The sequence below is a fragment of the Diabrotica undecimpunctata genome, chromosome 5, assembly GCF_040954645.1.
Source record: "Diabrotica undecimpunctata isolate CICGRU chromosome 5, icDiaUnde3, whole genome shotgun sequence".
Taxonomy (NCBI): Eukaryota; Metazoa; Arthropoda; class Insecta; order Coleoptera; family Chrysomelidae; genus Diabrotica; species Diabrotica undecimpunctata.
The window spans coordinates 145771131-145796254 of NC_092807.1; the positions used below are offsets into that span (position 1 = coordinate 145771131).

The window sequence follows — 25124 nt, forward strand, 5'->3', positions numbered from 1 at the left end:
ATTTTTCTCTTTTCCATGTCTGTTTATTTCTTGATTATTTATTTATTTATTTATTTATTTAATACACGGGATAACCTCATTAACAGTTGAAATTACAATATACAATATCATCAGTACAATATCAGGATTCAAAACTTAAAATTACTTCAAATATAAAATCAATATCAAAAAGTTTAAAAATGAGATTAAAATAACTCAACAGTATTAAAAAAAAAAGTTTGGACTAAGAACAATACACTAATCTTGTTGAATCAATGGAAAAATACTTGCAATTCCTAGTAACGAAACCAAGAAGTTTAGATGCCTTTATTGAAATAGAGTGGATGTGGTCACAGAAAGTAAGCTTTTTATCACAAATTACACCCAAATCCCGAATAGAAGAAACATAATTCAGTGGCTGATTATTAATAGTATCATCATCAGGCGGTTTGAGTCCACTGCTGGACATAGGCCTCCCGTAAATAATTCCAACGCATTCTATCTTGAGCACCCTGAATCCAGTTGTGCTAAATGCGCTTGAGGTCATCTGACCACCTTGTTGGAGGACGTCCTCGATTACGATATGCATCGTAAGGTCTCTATTCCAGAATTTTCTTTGTCTACCTTCCATCTTTTAATCTGGCAACATGCCCCGACCAGTTCTATTTCAATATTGTAATCTTTCGACCTGCATCAGTAACACCAGTTTTTCTCCTAATTATTGTATTTGATACTCTGTCTCTGAGGGATATATTCAGCATTGACCTCTCCATCGCTCTATGTGCCACTTGAATTTTATTGATTACTTTTCTGGTAAGTGTCAATGTTTCTGCTCCATACGTTAGAACTGGGAGTACACATTGATCAAAGACCTTCCTTTTCAAGCACATGGGAATATCTGATCTAAAGACTTCTCTCAGTTTTCCGTAAGCCGCCCATGCCAGTCCTATTCTCCTGTTTAGCTCCGTTGTTTGATTATCTGTTCCTAATTTAATCTCGTGGCCCAGATATTTATAGCTATACACCTGTTCAATTTGCGTGCCGTTAGTTGAGATGTTTTTCGCCAGTACTAGGTTGGTCATATATTGTGTTTTGGAGAAATTAATTTTAAGTTCAACTTCATTACACGAGTTCTGAAGGTGTTGAAGAAGCTGGCAGGCATGATTAACAGTATAGCTTGTTTCAATTCTACCGGCTTTACGAGAAAAACACAATTTTTTTTACATTTAAATGGAGTTTGTTCTGATTGCACCATTTTTGCAGTATGTCTCAATGTATTTGCCATAAGGCTTGATCTTTTAAACTATCTATAACTTTCCAAAATTTCCAGTCATCTACCAACATTAGACATAACACTTCTGAATAGTTCAACATCATTTTGTGATCAGATAAACGATATGCAAAAAAATTATTTAATCTCTTGGAATGAAAAACTTACAATGTACAACTTACATTTAAAAATAAATTAGTATAGAAAAAAATCATTTTTAATAAAACTAATAATTAGTATTTCCTCCATTGGCCTGTATGCATGCCTTTTGGTATGCGATATACGATTTGGCATGCTGCCGATTAACTGGTCGAGCTGGGCTTGCGGAATTCTCTCCCATTCTTCACGAGCAGCATATTTTAGTTCTCGAAGTGTAATAGGGGGATTGTTTCGCTTCTTGATGCGTGTTTTATGAACGTCCCAAGCATGTTCAATAACGTTCATGTCGGGGGAATTCGAAGACCACCGTAATGTAGGTATTCCTTCTTCCAGAAAATGTTGTACTGCTGCTGTTCGATGAGGAGGTGCGTTATCATGCATAAACAGAAATTCATCACCTACTGCCCCTCGGAATAGACGTACGACAGGATTTAAAACTTCCTAAATGTACACAGCACCAGTGGCTCTTCTCTCCAGAACCAGCAGTGGCGTCCGTGTACCACTCATAACACCACCCCAAACCATAATACTGCCACCTTCAAATGGGACACGCGGTTGGGCTGTTTCTAGTCGGGCTTGTCGTCCTGGCGCCCTCCAAACCAGTGTTCTTCGCGAATCAGATACCAAGCCAATTTTTGACTCATCAGAGAACATCACGTTATTCCAGTTAGGACCATGAGGCACCATTTCTTTAGCCCGTTTCAACCGTACTATTTTGTGTTGGTAGGTTAGTTCAGAAACACGTAGCGGTCTTCTACGATACACATTTACCGCATTTAGTCTGCTTGTTATTGTTTGCCATGAAATATTCAGTCCTTAAAGCCTAGAAATTTCTCTGGATATACCACTTGTAGATTCCAGACGATTTCTACGAGCTATCAATGTTATTTTCCGGTATTATGCTGCTGTTGTACATCGACTTCTACCACTTCTGGGACGATCCTAGACGACATTTGCATCTTGGAATTTTTATTTTCGATACAGCCCTTTGAGTAACATCAACAATATTCGCGATATAACTTTGACTAAAGCCCTGTTGTAACAAAGCAATTACTCTAGATCTGTCAAAATGAGATATTACGTTTCTAGGCATTTTTAAACGGCTCAATTTAAATTTAAACAAAGACTGAAATAATGTGTAAATACGCTAATCAGTTGAATGTAACCAAAATCATACAAAAACGATTCAAATTTTTTATCATTTTCATTTAAAAACGCTCTAGAATGAATATCAACAACAGTTTTAAAACCACCATAGGCGTATATATATATATTATTTGTACGTATTCCAAACTTTTGGACATGTGTGTATATCAGATTGATAGTAAACCAAATTTGTTGCAGTGGATTTTTTGCTATGGAAACCATGTTGTGATTGAGATATTAAGCCTTTACATAACCAAGAAAGTTGCTTTACTATAGGACAGTCGAAGAGCTTAGGACTGTGTACAAATGCTACGATAATTTTCAATGTTGTCTTTCTCACCATTTCTAAATATAGGAACAACACAACTTTCTTTTCATGAAGAAGGAAACATAAAGATTTCCAGAGATCTATTAAACAATATAACAAACGACATTACAAGGGTACAAACACACTTTTTTAATAAAAAATTAAGCACTCCATCTGGGCCAGCAGTAAGCTTATTGGGCAGCTCATTTATGCCATTAAAAATATCGGACATAGTAATCTTAGAAGAACAAATATTTCTACTAAAGTTGCTATTTAATGTATGGATAGGTACATAAAGGTTGTTGTTATTTGGTGAATACACAGTCTGTAAGAATAAATAAATTAGCTATGTCTTGATCATTTGTTGCAGATTGGACTTGATAAAATAAGGAATTAGGTAGGTTATGACTAGATCGCTTATCATTGATATAGTTCCAAAATGATTTTGGATCATTTTTTAGGCCAGTATCTATACCTTTGATATAGTTGCTGAAGCAAATTTCATATAGTTGTTTACATTCAGCTCCTAGGCGAGAAAATCTAATATAGTCATCGTTAGAACGATTATTAACATAAATATAGGGAGCATGTTTCTTCTCCAGAGTCAGTCTTCTAAGATCAGCAGAGAACCACTTGGGAAAAATTGAAGTTCTATATTTCTTCAATGGCACAAAGTAAGCAAGTCCTATAGAAAGAACTTCATAGAATAATTTCGTAGCAACATCGATATCATTAACCATACATACCTGCCAGTCTATGTAAGCAAGGAAGTTGTTAAGCTTTATGTAATCGCCATTTCGAAAATCATAAAATAACTTGTCATAAACCAACTAATTTCTATTTGTTTCTTTCACGTCGAGGTTTATTATTGATGCCTCTTCACTTCACATTATTGATACCTCTTTCCATTGTACTCATTGTGTTCATTGTCTGACTCTGGTGATCTGTTTGTGATGTATGTTCCATGCTCGTTTATCCTGACACTTAGTGGTCTTGCGGTTTCTCCCACATAGAAATTGTTGCATTCACAGGGTATTTTATAGATGCAGTTCTTCGATCTCTCTTATGTGTTGTTAGGTTTGTTTTCGTTGTTGGGTTTGGAGTTTTTAGTTGGAAAAGTTCTCGGCAATTTTAGTGCTTTTTATAGTCAACATAATCTGAAAATTCCTAAGAAGATTAATGAGTTTGTCTGTACTTTGTGGAAAATAAAGAATACTTTTCTTACGGCCTTTTGTAAATTGACTAGTTTATATTACCTGGAAATAAACCACAATAATTGTAATTATAATTATAAATTTTATTGACGCTTCGATTCCAATCCGGAAATAATAAATCTATATACACAATATTTATTGATAAAGTTATTTGCATTTTGAGAACGATTTCCGTACTGGAAATCAAAACTTCAATAAAATATGTAATTTTAATTATGGTTATTCTAGTTTATTTCCAAAATATAAATATATATGGTCAATATAACTCAATAATTTTAACCTGAACGAACCGTTTATTACAGATCCAATTTTATTTTTATTAATATCTTGGGAAAAACAATATATCAGTCAATAATTACAAATTATATTTATTTTAATGATATTTTGTGTCAATAAACGTTATGTTTTATTTGAATTTCCTATAGCTATAAATAAATGAGCGATAAGTAAAATTTTTCAACGTCAATGATATTGCAGAATAATAAAAAAAAAGTATTAATAGTTAGAAAACTACACTGGGTGCAAAATTAACCGGACACTCAGATTTTTCCTAAAAACTGGCGTTTAAGAAGTTTAAGATGTTCCCAATTGAGTATTTAATAATAATCAAAATTTAAAAGTCAAATTTATTACAACTCTATAATGGTACACAGAAAAAACAATAAATTCAAAAAAATTGAAAATCTGCAAAAAAATAAAAAAATTTTTTTTTAATATAAACATTTGTTATGGAAAACGATATTTAGTAGAGAGTAGTACCTCCACGAGCCCTAATTACGGCTCTTATTCGATAAGGCATATTTCGGATTAGGGCAGCAAAGTCTACTTGAGGAATTTGCTCCCATTCGTCACGAACTGCTTGCTCCAAATGATTCACGGTTTCAAACTCACCATGGTTACGTCGTCCCAGAATATTCCATGCATGTTCTATTGGATTTAAGTCTGCGCTTGTTGGGGGCCATAGTAATAAACGAATCACAACTTCATCCAAGTAATCCCGTGTTATTCTTGCGATGTGCAGACGAGCATTATTTTGCATCCGAACGAAAGTTTTCTTCAACAAATGGGGCAAATGGCACTACATGATCTTCCAAACATTGCTTAATATACCGTTGAGCGTTCAAATTGCCCTCTTGAGTTCAATATGAGTTCAATACAAGTTCTGTATGAGCTTCTTGGGAAATGCCTGCTCACACCATTATACCACCTCCACCAAATTGTACTCTCGGAGTAAAACAACATTGCTGATAATGTTCACCAGCTCTTTTCCATATCCTAGGCCGCACATCTGATGAGTATCTGTTAAATCTTTGTTCATCCGTGAAAAGCACAGCACAGTTCACCCAATTAAGATGTTCGCGAGCGAAGTGTAAAGGTTGCCTCCGATGATCTGCTGTTAATAGAGGTCCTGTGACAGGTAATCTGGATCTTAATCCATATTCATTTAAGCGTCTTCGAACGGTATAAATGGAAACTGTGTTTCTATAGACATCAGATAATCGTTGAACAAGTACTGGTGCTGATAATGTACGATCGCGTAATGCTTGTAACCTAAGAAAGCGCTCTTCAACTTGACTTGTGGTTCTTTGTCTACCTTGACCTGGCCTCCTGGTCTATTGTCCTGTTTCCTGATATCTTTTTATTGTATCAAACACTGTACTTCAAAAGATTCCTAAAGCTTTGCGATGTAACGAATGCTGCGCCCATCATCCTGTAAAGCAACAGCTTGTCTACTTCTTCTGGTATCATAATTTTTTTAATGCAAGTTTTAAACAGGATACAATACAAAAACCTATAGCCGAACTTATAATCAGGTACAGTACCCCAATAAACTTAAATTAATACTAAGCCATTATTTCACATTAATAACAAAACGTATGTGTAAAAGTGTTGTTGTTCGCACAAATCATCTAAACAGGTTCAAACAAGAAAAAAACGTTATCGCCAATAAGGCATAAAATACAATTCAAATAAATTAAAGTTTTGATCTAAACACCGACAAAAAAAAACAAAAAATCCATTCCAAAAAACAAAAAATCTGAGTGTCCGGTTAATTTTGCACCCCAGTGTATCTTGGAAGCTTAAACACAATAAAAATTATGATATATAAAATAGATCTAAGATCTATGCTAGATTATTGCATTGAAATTAAATTTGATAATTTAATGTACTTCCTACAAATAAACTACGAATGTAATCGATATACCTATCTTAACCCCTTTTTATATCCAAATTCGGATATAGGTGATCCCATCTGACTTCCATTTTTCTGTGTCCATTTCGATTTTTTTTTTCAATTTGGAACGGCATGTCTCTTTAAATTATCTCTCATCTCATTTGTGATCTTATTTTTGATCATTTTGATTCTCAGTGTCTCGAGTGGAACAGGTGTTTGTTCGATCTATGGTTTTTCTGCCTGATGTTATGACCTGAACATTTCCACTTTATGTCTGTTACTTTTTCTATTTCTCAACTTCATAGTATTCGCAAATTAGTCTTTCCATCGGTATCTGAATTTTCGCTAATTTATCCATGTTCGACCTTGTCATTATCCTTGTTTGGCATCCGTATGTCATCACTGGTAGGGTGCATTAATGGAAAAGTTTTGTTTTAAGATATTGTGGATATTTATGATTCGTTAATATGAAAGCTAGCTTTATAAATGCTGTCCACGCTAATGTTGTTTCACGTTTTATCACCACAGTCTGATTTTCTTTGTTAAATTTTATGATTTGTCTCAAAATATGTAGCTTAAGATTCATTCTAAGACCTATTTTAGTGCTTCTCTATCTAGTTCCAAAAGCATTTTCTTCTCTTCTTCATTTCTTACCAGGAAGACCATCGGCGTATCGTAAACGGTTAAAATATTCACCATTTAATCTTATTCCTTTCTCTTGCCAATTTAGTTTCTTAAACATGTCCTCTAGAGCTTGGTTGAACAGCTTGGGTGATATTGTGGCACCTTGCCTTATTCCGCTGTTTAGTGCTGTTATGTCCGTGAGTTCATGCATCTTAATTCATGTTTTTGCTTTGTGGTATCTTATTTTAAGTAACCGATTAAGATTGGCTGTATTTAGCATTTTAGTTACTAATATTTAGTAAAAGCATTTAAAACAGCGTTCGTTGGACTCACTCTTCGTATTCTCAAAAAAATCAAAACCTACAATTCACTCTACAATAGAGACAAGTCAGAAATAAGAACGATGCAAAGGATGTTCCAAATTTTAAAAAATATTTCAATGCTTGTAATCTCTACAAGCAAATCGAGAGTCGAAATTTTTGTATCCTTGAATTTACTGATAAATCTTCTTCACAAAATTTACTTAATATTTATTTTAGAAAATGAAGTGGTTCTATAAGTACGCTTAATACTACAAGAAAAACAAAACAAAAAACAAAAGTTTAAAAAAAAAATTTGTAACAATCATTCAAAGAACATTTTTATGTTGGCCAATTAACGTGGATTTGACATAAACATATTAGTAACTAATGAAAGATTAAACTATCGTAAGGATATTTTTGATATAGAAATTATTTTCTCCAAAAAAGAAGAAAATCTCCAAAATATAACTTTGCTCTTGAAATTTAAAATAACCTTCTGGGGTACCAACTTTCTTCAAGCCGTTTTTGTTTTAAATACTTTAAATATTTATACTATTGACGGAATGGCGCATGTTTATGGCATCCAATTACGGAATTTCAGTACCTTTAGCGAGTCATTGCTAAAACGTTTATGAGTCAACTTTACGCAGTAAAGGTCGAATGATTAGTTACTAATATTTAGTAAAAGCATTTAAAACAGCGTTCGTTGGACTCACTCTTCGTATTCTCAAAAAAATCAAAACCTACAATTCACTCTACAATAGAGACAAGTCAGAAATAAGAACGATGCAAAGGATGTTTCAAATTTTAAAAAATATTTCAATGCTTGTAATCTCTACAAGCAAATCGAGAATCGAAATTTTTGTATCCTTGAATTTACTGATAAATCTTCTTCACAAAATTTACTTAATATTTATTTTAGAAAATGAAGTGGTTCTATTAAGTACGCTTAATACTACAAGAAAAACAAAACAAAAAACAAAAGTTTAAAAAAAAAATTTGTAACAATCATTCAAAGAACATTTTTATGTTGGCCAATTAACGTGGATTTGACATAAACATATTAGTAACTAATGAAAGATTAAACTATCGTAAGGATATTTTTGATATAGAAATTATTTTCTCCAAAAAAGAAGAAAATCTCCAAAATATAACTTTGCTCGTGAAATTTAAAATAACCTTCTGGGGTACCAACTTTCTTCAAGCCGTTTTTGTTTTAAATACTTTAAATATTTATACTATTGACGGAATGGCGCATGTTTATGGCATCCAATTACGGAATTTCAGTACCTTTAGCGATACATTGCTAAAATGTTTATGAGTCAACTTTACGCAGTAAAGGTCGAATGATTAAAAATATTTTAGTTTTAAGTCATCAAAGAAAAATTTCAACAAATTTTAAATATTTTTTATAATGCACTAAATATAAGTTACTACCTGTTCCATTTCTCTGTACTACGTATGCACAAGCACAAGATATAACATATGAAAAAGATCATTAAGTACCTCTCCCAAGGTCTCTTAAGTTTATCTTTTTACTATATTTTGGTAACAATTCGTTTTAGTTTTTATAAATCAGTTTGATTCTTTTAAGATTTATTATAATTTTAAATCCGTCAAATTTCAAATTATTCGTTGGTTTAGTTCGTTCTAAACGGCTAATAAGGTGCGGCTGTTTAAGGTTTAATCCGTGTGCAGCGTGCGGTTTAATCCTAGTAGCTTCCTACGAGCGACCGGATGAAAGGAATACCGCTAGGGTACTGGACCCTACCAGTCATAAGAGGTGACCAATGGAATGTTCGGCTGTCTAGCAGCGGCCGTGTCCAAATAGTCAGGTCAGAGCGAAAGGACGAACCGAATACTGCTAGGGTGATGGTCCCTACCGATCGTAAAAGTCGAGCAATGGGATCGAATGAGAGTTGGTGAGCCGTCGCGCGTCCTTGATTTAGGGACAGTAACTTGGCCGTCGTTTGAGGTGTCGGTAGTCGCACTGGTCAACGGGTTGCGATGCTAGTATCCGAGAGGGGCTCACTCTGCTTTTGTTCCACATAACCTTTATGCAGGAGGTTTTGCAGCTCATATACGATCAGTCTTAATCTGAACGTGCCACTGGGAGACGTGCCTGTAGTTGGAGACGAGTGGTAGAGGAATAGGCTCCTGTCGTGTAGTAACCTGTCAAACGCGCTTGGTGGCCTTTAACCCACCTGCGTGAAACTGTTTCAGGGATCCCGGGCAGGGAAACGTATGGCAACACGATATGGCTGTCATGTCACCCTTGCTGGAGGCGGACTCGCACGGGCATTGGTTCTGCCAGAATAGGATAGAATTTCCCTCGGAAGTTGGCTATACCCTTTATACACCTACTTTACCCAAACGGTAGCGTATTGGGTTGTCAACGTGGGTCCCCGGTCTTTATCACCCGGGGAGGGTGTCTTTGTTTTCCATTTATGTTGAAACGGACACCTTGATAGGTGTGGGTTCCAGGTTTTATTGGGTTCCCTGTTCTTCGAATCCCGCCCGCTGCGCACATGCGTCCCGTTAATACGGAATGCGCGTGGCGGGTCTGCGCCTACGCCAGAAGATCGCGTAGTGGTTAAGTTTAAGATCATGGTGCTCCGAGAAATGCAATCCAAGTAGTGATGCCGCCTTCCCTTGCCCTCCAACCAGCGATTCCCTAACAGGATGGGTCTGGGCACTGGTGTAACCAGCAAAGGGGCGGAACGGCGGTTTTGCTAGCAAGTTGAAAGTCCTGGAATTGACCGCTCCCTCTCGTAAAATATGACAGTCTAACTTTGTGTGATAGCGTCATTCCGAAGTACTTAGGGAATGGACAATGTAATAATGTGAGGTCACGTAGCTGGACAGGTCACGTAGCCCGATATAATGACAATAGGTGGACACGGAGAATTCTAGAATGGAGACCAAGGACGACAACAAGAAGCATGGGAAGACCTCAAAAAAGATGGGTAGATTACATAAGAGCAGTGGCAGGCAAACAGTGGATTAGATTGGCGCAAGATAGAGAAAGATGGAAGCAATTGGGAGAGACCTACATTCAGGAGTGGATGGAAAATGGTTGGCAAAGAGAATAATGCGACTCCATTTCAATGAACGTTAAGGTTTTTTGTAGCTTCCCTATTGTTGAGATAGAATAGGGTATAAGATGTTCTTCTATGTCCAAAAGACTATAGATTGATAGGCAGTTGCCCGATCATCAGCATAAAGAAATGTTTTTGACGCATTACGGATCGGTTGATTATTACTGTATATGTTGAATTTTACTGGCGGGAGTACTCCTCCGTTATTTTGGGCACGGCATCCTACTTGTTTTTCCCTGTAACTCAAGATGGAAACGGTAGTCAGAATTGATCGTAGTACTTCAACTATTTTATAGCTTTTTGTTATTTTGTATATAATTACTTTATTGTATTGTACATGAATCGACAGGTAGAGAATTCTAGAACTTTTTAGATAAAATATAAAGAATTAGACAAACGGACGCGCTGGTTTGCCTCCTATTAATATTGCCTTTAAAAAAGTAGTCCGAAACACGTGAATTAAAGACATCGGTACTATTTACAATATATTGATACAAATCTTAGCATACGCTGTTGATATTGACATTACACGGCGTAGCAGGCGAGATGAAGTTCGTGTAACTGTCTGGCAAAAGTCTAGTATTAGGTTTTTCAGGTCGCACAAGCGCCACTAACATGGCTTAACGACCTCTTACGTAGTCGGGACCGACAACTTTACGTGCTCTTCCAAGCACGGTTGGCTGCTCAGTTAAATTAGAAATTGAAAAATTTGTCAGTGCCGGGGTTCGAGAACCCAGGACCTTCAGCTTGTTAAGCATATAACATATTCACTACGCTACGGCTGCCACTGCAAGCGAGATGCAAACGAGAAACCGGAAACAGTGTTTGGAAGTCATATCTTTGAACGTGTTTGTTAAACATTGTCCATTGTGAGACAATTTCATTTAGACACAAAACATCCAAAGAAGAAATAAAATTAGTATATCCAAAACACTGCTGAGGTCGGTCCTCACATTTGGGGCAGAAACATGGTGCCTAACGCAGAAAGATGAGATACTTTTGGGAATATTTGTGCGAAAAATACTCCTCAAAATATGTGGAGCTATGAACGACCAAGGACAGTGGCGCAAAAGATATAACTTTGAATTATACCAACTCTTTAATGAACCAGACTACGTAACGTTCATTAAAATACAGCAACTCTGTAATACGAATGTCAGGCGACAAGTTCGCTAAAAAGCTAACCACAAGGACATCTGTAGGAAGAAGAAGCAGTTGCTGACCGCGAATTAGGTGGTTGGTTAAAGTTACAACCGACTTAGGGTTATTAAAAATCAGATGACAGCAGGTCGCCTGAAACCGAACAGAATGACTACGAATCTTAGAGCAGGCCTAGGTCGATGTTTATTGAATCTGAATGTAAATTATTTGAACTATTTCTTAAGGAAAATATAATTGTAGGCATTGTATAATTTTTGGGTAAGTAATGAACAGCTAATAATGCAATACAAAACCTTGATGTTAGCTGCAATTTAACAATATTGAACAATCTGAGTTTAATTACTTCCGTTTGAATGCCTAACAGACAAATTGTGGAATTCAATGGTTAGAGTAGGAGAGTTTTTATTTTGCTACCATTTATTTGTTACGTTCTGAAAAGACAAAGAAAAAATTTTCTTTGAGAAACGGTTTTGATTATAGGCTTGACACTTAAGAATAAACTTTTCTGACAGAAATAGATGTCTCAAATGCAGAGAAGGTTCATTACATTTGTCCAAGGGAACTGGAGTTTATGTGGATTTGGCGGACCCTAAAACTAATCTTAGAGCTTGTTAAACGGGATAAATCTAAATTTATCTAGTATACATGATTATGTTTGGATCTGCTGTTCAACCATATGGTTTAACAGCATTAAGATATTGATGGCATTTTCCATGTTACTTTAGAGTCTAGAGTGATGTGTAGACATGTAAAATTATTTTAGACAAAAATTTTAAGTAGTCAAAATTTTAAATCGGCAATCTGTGTCTGGAAAAACATAGAAGTACAGGTAAATAAGCAACAAAGAGACCCTGCTCGGGACCTTGACTAATCCAGATATCTGACAATGTTTTTAGTTATTATAGGCTTATATAAAGAAAACCTATATGTTTTCCGCATACATTTCGGCGTCTTCCTTTAATTATTAACAATTTAGTGTAAAAAATGGCATTTTTTTCGATTTTTTGCTTACCATTGAAAAGCTTAATATTTGAGGTAAAATTACAGAACTTTATCTTTCAAACCATAAAAATTGCTTTAAAACGGCGATTTCTCAAAGTTATAAAATTAATTTGTTGCTTCAAAAACTGTAAAATAAGGCAAAACGTTATTTGTCTATAACTATTGCAAAAAATCAACCTATGCATCTATTATTCTGCCCAATAGTTGGGTATTGTGATCCTATACAAACCCTCAAAATTTTAGATCGATCTATTAATTAGTTTAAGAGTTATTCTATTTGTTTATTCCAGAGACCTTTTTTTGCAGTAACATTAGTCAAAAAATAATAAAGATACAGTAATTCTACGCTTAGCAAATGAAAGTTTAAGAGCTAAACTAGGAATATATGTACACTTCCCGTCATATAAAACTGGTACACTTTTTTTTCCCAATGTAAACCTGGGTTCAGACTGGATACAGTGGTTCGTGAATTAATTCGCTGTTGCCATCACAAATAACGGAATTGCACTAAATCTAATTAAAAAAAATAAAGTTATTATTAGATAGGTATTATTTTTATCATTAACAACAAAAAACCGTATTTAATAAATTTAATAACCAGAGATAGGGTTCAGCTAATATCCAAATTATTTGAAGGATCTTTAAACCTAGATTATTGGCACAGGGAACATTGGAATGCAGCTACTGTACCTAATTTTTTACTTCAATTACCTACCGAACACGAACTGTATTTTATATCAATAAGTTTAGTCACAGGCCAACTACCAAGATTTATTTATTATTTATTATATGAACGATAACATTAACAAAAACTAACATTATACTTTATCCTACGTAGATTATAAAGTGACAGTTACAATCCAATACCTCACTGTAATGTTTTATTATAATAATTTAAAGTTATGTGTAGATTGATTTTATCTAATACTATATTTGAATTGAAATATTTTCATAAATTATAATAAAACACAAATCAAGGTATGAGTACTTAATTGAGATAATGAAAAATTACAAAATTAATATGAGAATTTTTTAGGATGCATGTTTAAACAAATTTAATGTGACTGACTGATCGAGAATGCTCGATGTTTTAGTTTTTAGAATACTCAAAACGCGGTCTATCACACATAATTTTTAGCTGATTTCATATAATATTTTCGTTGAACTGGCAACAGTGCCCTAGAAATTAGAATGACACATGTGACAAGATCAACTTACACAACTTGAAAAACATGATTTTCGGTAATAAGAGTTGTACCAGTTTTTTATGACGCGAACGGTACATCAAAAAAATTGAAAAAAAAAAATTTTTTACAACGCAAAACTCTTTTGTAAAATTAGTTATAAAAGTGATTCTACGGTAATTTGGGGCAACATTGGTTAATATTGCTCAAATTTATGCTTTGATTGTATAGAAGAAACATGTGAGAATTGGGATGTAGTTGAAAAATTTGAAGAAAATTGAAAAACATGAAAAAGATACTTCAGATTTAGAAAATGTAGTATAAATGTAGATTTTGATTTTAATATGTAAGAAGTACTTATGTACAAAAAAAGTAGACAAGAGTAATTATAATTTCATTTTACAATCATAAAAAAGTGGAGTTGGGTGGAGAAAAGGTAAATTTCTACAGCCAATAATAAATTTGAGTACTGCCAAATATTAGTTCTTTTTGGCTGAAGAATTAAACATTTTGTTGTTCCAAGTTTAATCATTATAAAGATTAAAATTTAAACTTGACACAAGGTAAAAGCTTAATTCTTTAACCTGATATCTGTATGAGTCACAGTCCCGAGAGAAATCTTATTTCGCCGGTCTATAGGTATCATGCTTGATTTCTTAGACTAGATCATCAAAAAAAAAATTATTTTGTCGATATAAATACCGACATCGTGTGCATATTGTAAAATATCGCACTCCAACCTCAAAGTATGTAAATTTATTGTACATAAATTAAATAAGAGTGAGCTAGGAACCGAACCCTGTGGTAAACCTTTTTTAATTATCCTTGGACCGACTATTGTATTGTTGGAACGAATAAAAAGAATTGAATACATCTCATAAACTATTTAAGTAGTAGTCCTAACAAATTGGCCAAAATCTGTTTGTATTTATACAGACGCATCTAAAAGTTCAAAGGCTGCTGGTTGTGCCTTTTATATTGTTCAAGAACTGAACAAATGAACAACTGGAAAGCACACTGGGAAAAGTAATGTAGTATTTCAACAACACAATATAGTTTGATACAACCAAATATTCCAAAAAAAGGTATAAGAGTATAATATATAATATAATAAGTATAACCTTGGTATAAGAATTTCATCCTCTCTCGCCAATATATAACCACATTTATTTAAAATAAATATATTAGATTCCGATATTTGTCAAGAATGTCAGATTAAAAGTGACTTAAACCACAATTTTTTTAATGTCAAAAGTATAACCAACTCACCAACAACCTAATTAAAAGAATGATGGACAAAAACATCCCACTTCCTGTTAATATTCTCTTTCTACTATCACTTAATAAAAAGAAAATGTTTGACTGCTTGATAAAATTTTTGTCTGATAGTAAAGTATGCCTGTAATTAGATTTGTAACCTATGTTTAGAAAAAAATTAAAAAAAAAATATTAAAAAAAGGAATATAAAAAAAATACTTAAAAAAATAGATTAAAAAAAATAAATTTAAAAAATAAATAAAAAAAGGATTATAAAAAATATATTAAAAAAAATAATAAAAAAAGAAAAAAATAAAAAAAAAATAAAAATATAGTAAAACAATCACTAAGAGGATCTAAACCTCCGAGGTGTTGAATCGGGTTTATGTCCTAACGTAGTGATTGAAAAAATATATTACCATAGTTGTATTTATTAACATAGTAGGTAGATATTTTTATTTGTAAGATGTATACACTATGTATTTCACGTCTGTCAATAACTGAATTATAATAAAGGTATAATATAGTATTTATTAACATAGTATGTACATTAGCTAAGTACGGAATAATTATATTATTATTATATTAATCATGTTTCACTAATTCTTTGAATATTTATATGCATATTTAAATATTTAAATTCGATAATAAAGCTCATGCTGATTGTGACTGGCTGAATGTCCAAGCCAAGAACAAAAAAAAAGTAATAATTACCGTAGAGTCTGAATGCACGTTCAAACAAACTAAGTTGCAGATTTGTAAAGTTTCAAATAGTTTTTTATGTTTACTTTTAAATTTATAATAAACGTAAAACATTAAATTTTTATTAATTGAAAATAATAACGTCAAAAATTCACTCAATATGATTTTTAAAAGTATTTGCAATATTTTTTAATTTTAAAAACATTTTGAGGCGTTTTGAGAACGGTTTATTATTAATTTTTTAAGCATTCTTTATTTTGTGTCAACTTCAAATTCGAAGTAGTTTTGAAAAAATTGAAAACGGTTTGCTACTTGAATTTATTTTTCAAGTAACGCAATCTCAATCAACATCAATAATGTAATAATTGTTTCACAATAAATAATGATTTTGTGAAGTTAGCAAGAATATTCGTTTAATATCTTAAAGATTTGCGGTAAGTTCAGATAAGAATTTTAAATATCTTACCTGTTGATGTAAAGCACTTTGAAATTTATTAACTGCTAAACTGGCCGAATGTTCTGTAGTTGTAGCCAAACACCAACAATTAAATAAAACATCATTAAGACAAACCAACCAAAAAAGTAACTCGGATATTTTTCTTCGCTTCATTTCTCAGTAGTAGCCACCCCCCTTGAATAAAAGTAATAAAGCGACTAATTGGGCCGCCCAGGGCGTCGTGCTTCACCTCTTTTTAAATTTTATCAACGCTCGAAAAGAAATTATAACTGGCCGCCCAGTACGAAAAGGTCGAGGGTGCAATTTTTCGAATGATTATATCGACCGGATGATCGAGTGAGGTTGAGGAACGTGAAGAATGAATTGTGTGTACCGCACGCGAGAAGAGAGTAACGCGATTTGATTGTAGATTGTTGATTGTGGTAGGTTCAGATGTCAGATGCGGTGTAGTTAAAGAGATGTGTGATGTGACACACACGACACGACTTTGGTGTCCCGTCTTTCTATCGCTTAACTGATAAGCGCGATTTTTTTAACATTATGGGGATTTCTGTAATCTCTTGTAGATTAATCACAGAATAGAATTTATTACAATTTTCATTTTGATATATTTTATTTTATTGTCTATACTTTACACACTATTGCCACCTTCTTTAAAATGTGGGCAAACTTTTTAAAGATAACGGAAACATTCTCAAGATTACATATGCTAACAACAAATTCTAATTAATACGGTCAGCAGCCAATATCAATATCAATTTACTTAATGATAAGCTGAGTCTAAAAAACACGGTGGTGAGTTTTTGAATGTTATATTCTTTCTTCACATATACACGGGATGTGTTTATGTAAATTTGTATCTACATAACGCAACAAATATCAATGGAATAGCTGTTCCTTAATCCATGTTTAACACTTAACGAAGAAACACGTCCATGTTACAAAGAAGCGGGTGAAAGTAAAAGCTGTTATAAATGATAAATTCGACCGTACTTGATGGAAGTTCATTTTATCTAAGAATAAAACACTAAAAACTGTTGTTTTCTACACTTCTACAAAATTTATTACAATTTATTTTCACTACAGCTGTTTCTGTCAGAGTGCCTTTCTCTACTTGAGAAAGGCTACATAATTAAAAAATGTATACTGTACAGTAGCAAAATAATATGGTACTGTACAGTATTTTTATTAAGGTGTGAAAAAAGATTACATCCTATATTTAGCCTACATTAACGAAAAAGTCTGTCACCTTGGTCTGGTTCCTTTTCCCTTTCCACAGAACTGACCTGACCTTGTCCTGAAGACGAATAGAATCTTCCACAGTACTCGTATCGTCTTTCTAGTGGATGAAAAACCAATGAAGTTCTTTTGCCACATTCTATGCCTGCGGAGAGGTCGGAGCTGGTTCTGGCTCTGCTTCCAGTTCCGGTTCACTGTTTTCTTCTCCTTATACACGAAATTCTTATAGGATGTCCTCGTCAGAAAATCCAGGTGTAGCTACATTTTCTTAAACTTCTTCGAAATCTGTTAGCTATTCCGGTCCGTAGGTGATAGAAAGTTCAAACTGTCTAGCTCAAACAGATAGCGGTAGGTCATCTTCAGTCAATCCTTGATCTTCCAGCCATCGTGCGTGTTTGAGAGATGTTTTATCGTATTGCTTGTCACCTTGTCCTAGGATTTACTAATAATTAGAATGGTATCAAGAACGTTTAGTTTGAGATCCCCATTGTTCTCAACCAATTCCATCAAAAGTCTTCTCCTGTAATGGCTTTTCAAACTCTTGATGACCCTTTGGTCCATGGGCCGAAGGACACTCGTTGTGTTTGCTGGCAGGAAACAAAGTTCAATGTTTTGAAGGTCGCACAGTAAAGGATGAGCAGGACAATTCTCTACAACCAGATTTTTTTCCCTTTAAGCTGAAAAACCGATGAAGTACTTTTGCCGCATCCAGCTGAGAGGTCGGAGCCGGTTCTGGCTCTGGTTCCACTTCCGGTTCACTGTTTTTTTCTTCCACACAAACTGCTTGTAGGATGTCCTCGTCAGAAAGTCCAGATAGATGATAAAAACTTCAAACCTGTCTGGCCCGAACAGCTAGCGGCAGGTCATCTTCATCCTCAGTCAATCGTTGATATTTCAGCCGTCGGTAGATTTTTGATGTACACAGGTAGATTTTTGATGTTTTAAAGCAACATTGGTTTGTCAACTTCCCTATCACTAACAATTTTTTCTTTATTAAACCTGTCATGTTAGCGCCACTGAAGTCCGTTATGTTTTTGTTAACATCGCGAGTCTCTCCGCTATTTTGCCCGTAGTTGATCTTATGCCGCAGATTCCACTTACTCAGCTAACCCTCAGATGCTTTGAAATTCTCAATTCCAAGCTCAGTTGCAAAAAACTCAGCTTTTGTCCTGACCACAGGCCCAGAAAGTGGAATATGGTTCATACGCTGCTGCTGGAACCACTCAAGCATAGCGCGATGTAAATCTTTGTGCTGAGATTTCCGCAACTTCCTTCTGCTACCGTTGTCCATTTCCGCTTCAAGCCAATTTTTTCTGTCCTTCCATATCGCAGCCACAGTTGACTGAGACAGCCCCGTACGGAGAACTACATAGAGTGCTTTTCACCTTTCTCTATTGCCCGAGTTATCGATAACTTTTCTTCCACCGAGAGCAGTTTACGCTTTTTCGAAAACATGTTGACTATTCACACACTGAGATACAACTGAAACTGGAAGTGAGAAGAGGCTAATAACAATTCCGAAAATGGAAAAGTGTGTTTATGTCAAAAAGCATTTTTAGCTATACACGGGATTTTTAAATCTAGGTTAGATAAAAAGGTTAGAACATGCAGCTCATCCAGCAGACAATAGAGGCCGTCATGCCACTAGGACAAACAGAACACCACCAGAATCTCTTGAAAAGGCCAGAAAATTTATTCTGAATTATCAGCTCGAGAATCGCACTATCCAAGATCTGATATTCGTAGTAGTAAACACCTGAACCCTATTATATCAATCACTAAACTACATGAAAATTTTAACACACATTCTGATAAAAAAGTCTCATATGGGATTTTTGCAAAGGTATTTAATAAAGAATCTAACATATCATTTGGATATCCAAGAAAGGATATATGCAACCCCTGTACAAAATTTTTAGTTAGTATAAGGCAAGCTATACTGGAATCTAATGAGAAAATTTTAAAAACACTTAAAAGGGATAAGGAGATTCATCTTAAAAAAGCAGATTTAAAACACAACTAGCTGAAGTTCCAAAATCAACTGATTCTTCTGAAATGATTATATGTTTTGATTATGAAAAGAACCTGCCTTTGTCTGTTACTAACGCACAAGATGACTATTATATTCGTCAGTTATGGTTGTATGTTTTTGGAGTTCACAATCTAAAAACACATAAAACAACAATGTACGTATACTTACACGGAAAATTTTGCCCAGAAAGGGCCGAATGAGGTTATAACCTGCTTGCATGATTATATTGATAAACACAAAGATTCGCTACAAACAAAGTTCAAAATTTCTGTGACAACAAAAACAAAAATCGAATTCTTTTTAGTTACCAGTTATGCAAAAGAAACATTTTTAAAAATATTGAAATATGGTATCCTATTCCAGCACACTCTATGATGTCAGTGGATAGAGACTTGGGTGCCATTGTGAAGAAAAGACTGAAACTGGAAGTAATTGTAAAGTAAAGTAAAAACTCGATTCGTCAAATTTGAAAGTGGGAAACATATTCATTCCAGTCTATGACAGGAATATGTAGTAAAATTACCCTTTATAAAGTAGGTATGAATAGAAAAGTCCTTCATTGGAATGTGGCAATGGATACTTAGAAATACTATACAAACGAAAAGTTTGAATTGAATACTATACGAGGACTCTTTTTGATGACGAAAATTTGACTACCACTAACCGTTATGATACTGAGAATAAAGACGAACATATCTAAACTTTACTTAATCAGTAGACTCATTTGTACCTTTCGGTGTTGGGCCTACATATCTAAAATGATGTTAATATAATATATAAGTAAAATTTGATCTATACTTTTAGATTTTCAGATATATATTTATGACATAATTTCAGTTTTTAATTTTAACATGTTTTTTTCGCAAAAAGTTCATATTTAAAGATATTTTTTCCTCATAAATAAATCAATTTCTCTAAATATATGGTATCGTTTAATATATACCTTAAAGGTATACTTTGTTTATAAAAAAATCACACTTGTTAGTTTTTACAAATCTAGATATGGGAACCATTTAAAACTTTCAAACACCTATAACTCAGAAACAAAAAAATGTGACTTAGCCACTTTTTGCACTGACCTCTTCAATTGCATACATCTCATGATTAATAAAGAATGTTAATTATACAACTAAGAATGAGAATTTTAAAACAAGAATATTATGCTATTACCATCATATTTACGTTTTATATGATTTTTTTTTTAATTCTATTAACTAGTAATATTAGATTTATATTAAGAAATTAACTAAATGAGGTATTACTGATATCCGAAGCAATACTCTTTATGTGCTCTATACTTATTTAAAATCAGGACAGAAGCCATGATGCTGAATATAATTAACCATTGTATGTTTTATGTAATTAAATACGGAATAAATTATAAAATTATCAACTATTTATATTTTAACCTAGAAATTAACAATATCCATAATACGGCTGCAAACATTCGAAAATAATTGATTTCTTGTGCACTCCAATAAATTTATCGATAATCGTTGTTAAACAATATAATGTCCTAGTAATTAATTCAGTATATACGAGGATAGATTGATATTAAACTAGTCTTTGATAGATGGCGCTACTTGATACCGAATTGGTTTCGGTGTTGACATTTGCCATTCATGACATGACGTCTGTCAAAATTTTAAGTTTTAAAAACAATAAGTTTGGTTTTTACAGCCATCAAAAGCAAGCAAATTTTGTATTTTCGGAAAAATGGTGTTCAAATCTCTTTAACATAAAAGTATTTATTTACAAAGTAAGGTAATTTACAGGAAAGTCAGTTTGTCAATTCTCTTTATATCAGTTCTCCGAATGTTTAGTGGAATTAAAAATCTATTCTTTGTTCAAAAAATAAAACCTTTTTCTCTCAGAGACTACCTGACCGTTAAGTCGTACATTGTATTAAACAAGTTCTAGGAGTTGTTAAACCGGTGATTTAAAGGGATTTTGTGGTCCCTGACTTGTTTTTGGCGACGATGCAGTAACACATAAAGATATTCAAGTCTCAGCCTTCACTCGTAGCGGTTCGATAATATAGAGTTTCTCTCTCTGACTCTCACTCAAAAATAGTGTAATTAGAATCTTAAACGGGATATATTCACATCTGTTCGCGATCAACGACATAGCAAGAAGTATTTATGGTCGGCTTTCGATGATAATTATTATATAAAATCGCATTTGTTAGAATAGTTGTGATCAATAAAATTGACTGGTAGCAGATTCAATACTTTCTTTATTACCGGAAATCATCCTTACTTCGACCGAGATTATTTGGAATCGACGTCTTAATACGAAACCAACAAAACGCTTGGTTCCCTTTCTTATGTTTGGACGAAACATCACATCTCCACACAAATGGAAAAAGTCGAGTATCGTTCGGTAATTAAGTTTCTCCACAAAAAGGGTAAAACAAATGTGCAAATCAAAGCCGACCTGGACGAAGTTTATGGTGAGGTTGCACCTTCGTTAGCAACAGTAAAATTTTGGAAAACTGAATTTGTTCGTAGTCGTATAAGTGTTTTTGATGATGAGCGTCATGGGAGGCCAAATGAAGTCACCACGCCGGAAATGATCAACAAAGTCCATGACATGATTATGGCAGATCGTCGAATTAAGCTCCGCGAGTTTATAGAGGTCCTAAACATTTCCTACGAACGCGTACACAACATCATTCACCATGATTTGAACATGAAAAAGCTATCCGCGCGATGGGTGGCGCGTTTGCTGGCAATCGATCAAATACAAAAACGTGTGACCACTTCGGAGACGCTTTAGGCGATGATACGGCGCGATCCGAAGGATTTTTTCGCCGATTTATCACCGTTGATGAAACCTGGGTGCATTATTACACACCGGAAACCAAAGAACAGTCGAAACAGTGGCGCAAACGCGGCGAAGGGCCGCCGAAGAAGTCAAAGAGTGCACATTCGGCCGGCAGAGTGATGGCGACTGTTTTCTGAGATGCGAAGGGCATCATCCACATCGACTACTTGGAAAAAAGAAAAACAATCAAGTGTGAGTACTACGCAGCATTATTGGATCGATTCGATGCCGAATTGCGTCGAAAACGTCCCGGTTTGGAACGCAAAAAAGAGCTCTTTCACCAAGATAATGCACCGGCTCACCGATCGGCCGTCGCCATGGTAAAATTGCACGAATTGGGCTATGAATTGGTTGAACACCCACCGTATTCTCCAGATCTTGCCGCCAGCGATTTTTTTCTGTTTCCAAACCTAAAAAAATGGCTCGGAGGACGCCGTTTCGCAACAAATGTTAAGAAATAAATCGAGAAACCGGAAGAAATAAATCGATTTAATTCCAAAAAACTTGTTTTTTCTATCAAAGGCTAGTTTTATATCAATCCACCCTCGTACTGTCTGTTCAGTACGAATAGTTCAGTACGCTATTTAACCCTTAACTGGTATCGCCATGTTTTACCCGTAACTGATGTCATCTGGTCAATTCTGAAGCAAAATTTTATTTAAGTATAAAAAAATAACTAAATCAAATTGAATTTATTTTATATATTTATTAGTATACCATTATGAAAGAACATTTTAGAGCTGGCGGCAAAAGTTTAACATAAAAATGTATTATGCAAATATAAAAAGCAGTATATTTGTTATCTAAAAATGTACAAGTTTATAATAATACTGTAAAACTAAAAAATAATTATTCAAAAAAATTGTTTTTTTGGTTTTAATTAAAGAAAGGGTTATTGTTTCAAAAGGTTAAAGTCTTATTGATATAAAACTAAAAACAAAAAGATGTGCAAGGACATTTTGAGACATATTATTTTTTAATGCAATTTTAACATTTTAGTAATTCTCTACTGTGGTTTTTACAAATATCTTCAGGGAATGACATTATGAATACGAGAGATACAATCAGCTTGAACCACATTACTTGAACCCTTACGATGATTAATAGTAAAATCATACTGTGCTAAACGAACAATTCAACGAGCTAATCTTGGTGACGGATTTTTTATACTATGCAGCCACACTAACGACGAATGATTAGTAAAGACAGTGAAATGTCGACCTTCCAGAAAATAACGAAAATGTTCCACACCGTGTAACACAGCCATCAACTCTTTCTTCGAGTGGTATAATTCCTTTGACACTTATTGAATGTCTTGCTGTTATAAGCAATTTGATGTTCCAACCCATCTTTAAGTTAAAAAATAAAACAATACGAAAATTACTAGCATCACACTTCAAAAAGAACGGTTTCTGTAAATTAGGGCTACGATTTGATACTGGTAAAAGCTTCCTCAGCTTCTGACGTTCATATAGTTGTAATAGACTGTCTCTTTTTACGATCGTTTAACAAATTCGTAAAGGGGGTATCCAATGAAGAGTAATTTGCAATAAACCGACGTTAATACCCAATCATACCAAGTAATATACGAACCTGATTACTAGTTCTTGGGGTAGGAAAATCACAAATAACCGAAACCTTTTCCGGATCAGAACGGAGCCACTTATCACATACAACATAACATAAATACTTCAACGAAGGTCGACAAAAATTACACTCCTTATAATTAGTAAGTAAGGTTAGCAGCCTTCAATTGTTCGCTAACCTGACTCAATATTTCTAAATGTTTCTCAAAAGTAAGAGTGACAAAGATAATGTCTAAATCCCAAAAGACATACTGATGGAACGCAGGACCCAAAACTAAACCCATTATCTATACATTGTCTGTGGTGCAGAAACTAAACCAAATGGTATAACGATCAAATGGAATAATCCCTTCTAATGAACAGAAAACCCAGTTTTGTATTCAGATTCTTCGTTCAACAGAATTTGATAAAATGCTTGACTAAGATCAATTGAAGCAATGTATTTCGTGTCTCAAAATTTACTTAAAATGGTATCAATTAATGGTAATGGAAAAGCATCCTTATTGACTGTTGAAGAATTTAATTTACTACCATAAAAGCAAACTCGGTAAGTGTCATCAGATTCCTTCACTAACCATATTGGTGAATAACTAGAGTAACTTTCTTCAATCATCCCCAACTTGAGCATGTGACCAACTTAGTTATACAAATGATCCTAACTGATAATGGATATTCTTCTTAGGGTGCCTGTCCGTTCCGAACGTTAGCGATCATTCTGGCTATGATGACTTTGTTGGTTGCTATACGAAATAGCTGGTCGAGGTCTTTCTATACCATGCTCTCAGGTTAGCAAGCCAGGATATTCTTCTTCGTCCCGGGGCCCTTTTTTATTCAAGTTTACCTTGCAAAATGCATTGAAGTAGCTCGTATCTGCCTTGATTTCTCATTATATATCGCAAGTACTGAAGTCTACAAAAGCCTGAAGTTTTTATAGAGTTCCCGCCTTCAATGTCCACGTTTCTACTCCGTACAGAAGCACTGAGTACACATAACATTTAAGGAGCCTTATTTTTGTTTCTAGGGTGAGGTCATGGCTCTTGAACACAGAATGGATATTGACGTTACTTAAAAGGTGGTGAATCACCAGTATTTATAGTGTGTTCAATAAATGTATTCGATCAAGACGATTTTCAGGTCCAATCTCTTTGAATTGGTCCAAGACTGACTCTAATTTACTTTTCTGTAAATCGGAAAATCTATATTAGGTACTTTACGAATTATCACTGGAATTTCTCCGGTAAGCCTGTGAAATTCCAGTGATAATGGACCAACATACAGTGATAATGGATACAACCATACTTGGTTGGATAATTCCAACCAAGAATGGTTGTATATGTGTATCATTAGTGTCTTCTAGCAAAGTTCAATTTGGGCTATGTTGAGGTCGACCGATGTGATTGTTG

The 25124-nt window shown here is 34.2% G+C and overlaps 2 protein-coding genes across 2 annotated transcripts in view; one reads left to right on the plus strand and one right to left on the minus strand.

The window, feature by feature from the left end:
- The window catches only part of LOC140441951 (uncharacterized), a 54808-nt gene extending 38324 nt beyond the window's left edge, over positions 1-16484 (minus strand). Inside the window, exon 1 of the mRNA XM_072532964.1 lies at positions 16048-16484. Coding sequence (XP_072389065.1) covers positions 16048-16191 — 144 coding nt within the window. The 5' untranslated portion in view covers positions 16192-16484. The remainder of the gene's footprint in view (positions 1-16047) is intronic.
- Positions 1-25124, plus strand: part of LOC140441949 (uncharacterized) — a 131994-nt gene that overhangs the window by 46430 nt on the left and 60440 nt on the right. The gene's annotated exons all lie outside the window — the stretch shown is intronic.